This window comes from Etheostoma cragini, chromosome 21 (genome assembly GCF_013103735.1).
Source record: "Etheostoma cragini isolate CJK2018 chromosome 21, CSU_Ecrag_1.0, whole genome shotgun sequence".
NCBI lineage: Eukaryota > Metazoa > Chordata > Actinopteri > Perciformes > Percidae > Etheostoma > Etheostoma cragini.
In genome coordinates this window covers 748,712-754,479 of record NC_048427.1, presented here as the reverse complement: position 1 = coordinate 754,479, position 5,768 = coordinate 748,712, and the positions used below count along the sequence as shown (strand labels likewise).

General features: G+C 41.2%; 2 protein-coding genes across 3 annotated transcripts in view; both read left to right on the top strand.

Moving 5' to 3' along the window:
* Positions 1-532, top strand: part of pde6gb (phosphodiesterase 6G, cGMP-specific, rod, gamma, paralog b) — a 4,554-nt gene extending 4,022 nt beyond the window's left edge. For both annotated transcript variants that reach the window (XM_034860013.1, XM_034860014.1), the window contains exons 3-4: positions 206-246; positions 350-532. In XM_034860013.1, coding sequence (XP_034715904.1) covers positions 206-246; positions 350-426 — 118 coding nt within the window. In that variant the 3' untranslated portion in view covers positions 427-532. The remainder of the gene's footprint in view (positions 1-205; positions 247-349) is intronic.
* A 3,116-nt stretch (positions 533-3,648) lies between these two features.
* Positions 3,649-5,768, top strand: part of nploc4 (NPL4 homolog, ubiquitin recognition factor) — a 16,645-nt gene continuing 14,525 nt past the window's right edge. The window contains exons 1-2 of the mRNA XM_034859990.1: positions 3,649-3,899; positions 4,670-4,750. Coding sequence (XP_034715881.1) covers positions 3,885-3,899; positions 4,670-4,750 — 96 coding nt within the window. The 5' untranslated portion in view covers positions 3,649-3,884. The remainder of the gene's footprint in view (positions 3,900-4,669; positions 4,751-5,768) is intronic.

The following is a 5,768-nucleotide window of genomic DNA, read 5'->3' as shown; positions in this document are numbered from 1 at the left end:
AGATTGGACAGATAGTCTAGCTAGCTGTCTGGATTTACCCTGCAGAGCTCTGAGGACCAGGTAACCATAGTCCTCAGAAATCCACCGGAGCTGAAAAGAGTGACAGCCAGCAGACTATCCTTCAACAATGGAAACATTTCAGGAAGTGTAGTGTTGTGGATATTTACTACTGTAAAAGTAACCCCTTGGGTTCTTGTTTTTGCAGCTTTGGTGATGATATCCCTGGGATGGAGGGTTTAGGCACAGGTGAGTTCACTTCAGCTTTCAAATTGCATTTCATGTCACTAATGTCTAATGATCCGCAGAGGCCTGAACAACCACCTTTTTCCTGTGTTTTGTTTTTTTGCAGACATTACTGTCATTTGCCCCTGGGAGGCCTTCAATCACCTGGAGCTGAATGAGCTGGCCAAGTACGGCATCATCTGAGGCCACGTGGTACGCTTCAAACCATCCGCCGCAGGCTCCATCTTCCAACTTCCAATGGAACTAAAGAAAAGAAAAAACACTAACTACACTAACTAACTGTAACAAACACAAAAAAATGAAAAAAGAGTAAAATCTACAAAAAAAGAACACTTTCTATCTTCTTTATCCGGATTTTCCTTCTTATTCTGCACTAAGGATCTGTTGATTTGATTCTTTCTCACATCTTCACTATACTGTGCATCTGCTCTGTTACTCTAAACCGCCAGCGTCCTTTTCTCTTCTCTTGCTGCTCTTCTTTTCTCTCACCTTTCCTCCTCTCATTTGTTTCTCTTCTTGCAGACCAACACGTGAAACGTACGCGAGCAAAGCAGCCTCAAATTGAGTTAATGTGACTAACTCATGAAGCGGGTGGGTTCCCACTTCATGTGCTTTCGGGTCTCTTTTCACACGTCTCAGAGGCTTGTCCATCAACAGCCGAATATGTAAAAACACCAAAAACCTGATTTCTGTAGAGACTGGAACACCAGCTTGCCATTGCTGTAAGATTATAGCGTAACATTTCAGTTAACGTTGATCAATCATCATCACCTGTCCCACTTTTCCCCCTGTTCTGACCTGCACTCATGCTGCGTTCCAGGCAACCCGTAACCCGGGTTTTCACAACCCTGTACCCGTGACATTGCCCTGGACCGGCAGGCAAACCCGTAACTTACTACCTGTGAACTCGTACCAGATCGTTTTTTGACGTCACACACATACGCACCAATGGCGACCCCTGTTGATGCTCAACACGCCGGTGATTAACAGAGAGAAATAAAAATAGATAAAGTAACATAAAGTAATTCTGCAAATGTAATAAAACAATACACAAACGTTTGTGAACTACTACAGGATATGTTAATTGAATAAAGCCCAAAACATGTCGCCAACTAAAAAGCACTAGATAGCCGCTAGCTAAGGCTAGCTTGAAGGGTTTTGTCGTGACTTTGCCTGCAACGCTACCAATCGTGAGTCGTGACTTGAAGTCGTTACTTCCATGTTAAAAAACTGTCTGGAACGCAGCATCAGTTGCATCTACAGTGTTTTCCTTTATAAAAAATCATTGTTCTTAACTTGAAGAGTTAAGAAACTGAGCTGTGTACACTCACTGGCCAGCCCCGTGTGTTCTCTCTCTGACAATCTCCTGTCTATTGTCCATGTGTTTATGTGTAAATGTTTGTTTTGGGGTCTGTAGACTGTTAAAAACTGAAGTCTAATGCATGTAAGGAAGTGTTCTCAGTAAAAAGACATCTTTAAAACACACTGAGAAGAGAATACATGTCCAGTGCTGTGGGCAGTTGTGTGTATTGTAACCCATAGCTGAAGTGTCTTCCATCATTGTGTGCGCTTTTGTTTTATATCCCTTCTTATTTGTATGTCTCCCATCTATTGTATTAATGTACAATCTATATGTTATGTTTCTCATACTTTTACACAGCACTGCTGTGCCCTGTGCGTTTGTATTTGTGTTTTTAAGATGGCCGTTTTAACTATTTCCTCTTTCATCCGTCGTTCATGCATTTGTTTTTCATTTACTCTCCATCGTTCTCATCATCGCCAATGATCCTTCATCCTGTTCATGTTGAGACAACAAAGTGTTACAGATGCATGCACACCTTGAGTTACATTTCGCTTTTCAACTTCTACTGTAGTTGCTGACTTTCACAAGTCAATTCAAATCAATGCACCCACGGGCGTAGCTCTAAATTCTGAGCTCCGTAGAAAGGCATCCTCTAAGGGCCCCTTCTGAAATCAACAGCTGTTCATTCTAGCATCCTTTTGGGCCCTCCTCCCCTTTACACCCCCAGTTCGATACCCTTGTCAATTAGATAAAAACAAAGAGGTTGCTATATTTGCTCTGATGACATAAAGCTGCATTTTTTCTTTTAAAAACATGTTCACAATGATTGCACCGTAGTAGTGAGGCATGGCGGAGGGACGAGTGGGATGGAGACGTCTGAAGACGCGTAAATTAGAGCTTTGTCCTCTCTTCAGGATGTGGCAGAACAAAAGAACAAAAATAAAGAATAAAAACATGAATAAAAATGGAGATTCATTTATTGTTGAACTGACACAAATCAGTCCATGGACCCCCATTTGATGAGATTTTGTCCCAGGGTCAACATCTGATAGGAGTTTTGCTTTTAGATGTTTTATTAGAGAAAGTACTGTATATGAAACCCGTGAACAAAACAGTGTTTTCCCTGGCTTTGTGGAGGACTCAGGGGCACGTATTCGGCGGGGGTTTATGTGTCCTTCCTCAAGAAAGTGTGATGTTTTCAATAAAAAAAGAAAAATGCAATTTTCCCCATGCACTGTTTCATCATTGTCGTGTTGTGTCTCTTTTTGGTCATTTGGCATCTCTTTGTAGTCGGTTCAGGACCCTTTGTGGTAGTTTTGAATTTCTTTTTCACATCATTTTGGACCATTACTATTATAATAAGTAACTAATATGTCTTTAAAACATTGGAGAAGCTAGAGCAGATAATAAATTAATAACACTCAAAAAGCTCAATGACTAAACTTAAAGCTAAAGAAGTCCAACTACTACTACTACTTTGAGAACCACTGCTTTTAGCTGTAGTACAATATGTACCACTACATTTAAAAGGAGTAATGTATCATAATGAGGTTAAAGCATTGTGTTTTTAGGAGGGGGCTCCAACTGAGAAACAACCGGATAGAAAACGGGAATGTGGAGAATGGGGGGGGGGGGGGCGACCCCGAGTACACACGGGACAAGTCCCACGCATTTACATGTCGGTGCCCTCTGTCCTCCACACATCTGAGTTGATTTGAACGCATCATAAGTAGTAAAGTGTGCACATTACTCAGCCACACATTCATATAATTACAGCACCCCCTCCCACAAAATACTTACAATGTCCATGTGAGTAATAGATTAAAATGTAAAAGAAATGTCTTATTTTTTTTTGCATATTGAGGAACTTAGCACAAATATGTGGTTTTGTGGCATACTTTGTCTTATGAGTAAAATGTCAGCAGGGGTCACATTGGGCAAGATGCTCAACTTTGACGACTAGCTAATATAAAGAAACTGATGATGTTGTGCAAAAGACTCAAGTGATGCGTAGTTTTGGATTAACTATATTACAATAAAATCTGTTAAAATAATGTTTATTGCCAACAGTAGAGGGCAGCGATACACCATTACAGCGTTTAATCTGCCAAAAACTGGGGAAAAAACTAGAAGTGGAACATGCCTTTTCACTTGTTTCGGTAGTGGTCGTTTCAGTGTAGGACCGGTGGGAAACGGTCGGTCACTAATCTCTGCAACACCCGGTGTTTGAGTTGCGGGATGGAGTTTCGTTGGAAGACAGTAAAGCTACGTGTAATTTATATTTAGTGTCTCTGTCTACTAACGCAGCGATATATATCGGAGCACTCCCCCGGGCAACATGGCGGATAACATTGTAAGTTTAACGGCTGGTTGTATTAACGGCTCGACTCGGCTAACGTTAGCTAGCTTGTTAGCCGAAGTCCGGAGTGATGAGGCAGCAGAATTAGCTAGCTTGCTAGTGACTGGGGCCTGTTTAGCTAACCGGCTAATAGTCGCTATTTGGCTAGGATAGCTAGCTAAAGCAGCGTTTGATAACACCAAAGCTACATAACCGGCACAAATTAAGGAATATAAACGTCTTGAATGTAGTTTAGCATGCTAGGCCCATTATCCAAAACATTAGCCAGAATTGTCTAGGTGGTTGTAGTGAAGTCAAGGTGTTGTGGATTCAATAAAAGTGACACTTTGTTGACAATGTACAACGTTAATGTTAATAATAAGCCCCCACATCGAGACAGCTTCAGTTCACGGTGTCTGCTTTATAGTCGACATCTTGAGCTCGCAATGGCGTAGCTACAGAAGCTGTTGGGTTAAACGTAGAGGCTCCTGTGCTAACATTAACATTACTTTTATTTTGCACTGTCATCGTTGTCAAAACAACTGACACCATTGTAAAGGGGGGGGAGAGGTGGTCCTAGTAGTAGTAGCAGGAGTGTCCTTTTGTTTAACAGGTGTTGGGAGTTATGTTGAAACTGTATCCCGTGGTTCACGTTACTTTCGTTTATGAGTAGCTAACGTTAACAATGAAGCTTTCCGACTCCAAAAACTGGCAACTTTAACCACTTAAAATGGCTTTTCTCACTTTATTGTTGTTATTATTATTGATTTTTTTTTTTTTTTTAGATCATCAGGATACAATCCCCAGATGGGATGAAGAAAATTCCTGCTACCAAGAGGGAGACTGTTGCTGCTTTTATAAAGAAGGTACTACATGTAAAACATGACCCTTTGCATGTCAGAATAGGCCAAATTGTCAAATTAACACCAGTGCTTAGGTTTTGGAAGCTAGTTGTGTTTGCAAGGTGTTGGTGAAACAATCCAATAGCAGTTGTGTTGTGTTTTTTTTATAATTTGTTTATTAGTCCCCAATGGGGAGATTACTGCACTACACTCTGTGTACACACTTTTTGTTAGTACTCACACACAGGCTTGAAATACACACACATGCTCAGTACCTATACATGCACTATACATGGAGAGATGTCAGTGGGGGGGCTGCCAGCTGAACCAGCGCCCTGAGCGGTCGGGGGGGTACGGTGCCTTGCTCAAGAGCACCTGGCAGTGCCCAGGAGGTGAACTGGCATCTCTCCAGCCACCAATCCACGCTCCCAACTTTTTGGGTCCATACGGGGATTTGAACCAGTGACCCTCCGGTTCCCAACCCAACTCCCTATGGACTGAGCTACTGCCGCCCCCCCCCCCCCGGTTCATATCCCGAATCAGAAAAACGTTTATTGCCAAGTAAGTACTTAGAAGTACTTTGCCTTGGTGGATGGTGCGTACATCAACAAACATTAATATGGAATAAACCATACAGAAACAAACAAACTGTATACAAAAAGCCTTGGTTACCTTGTTAAATATACTGTATACAAAAGTTTATGAGTTTATGAACCCAAGCTAAAGTTGACCAAAAAGAGGAATTAAAAAAATCATCTTTTGGAAATTGAACTTAATGCCTTAATTAATTAAAAAATGAGGAAAAATCCAACCTTTAAGGACACCAAATTTATTTGAAAGAATAATGTATCATAACTAAATAGATATTCTTTTTAAATACAGGGGCGTAAGTATACACCCCCCTATGTTAAAATACAGGGGGCATAAGTATACACCCTCTATGTTAAAATACAGGGGGCATAACTATACACCCCCCTATGTTAAAATACAGGGGCGTAAGTATACACCCCCCTATGTTAAAATACAGGGGCGTAAGTATACA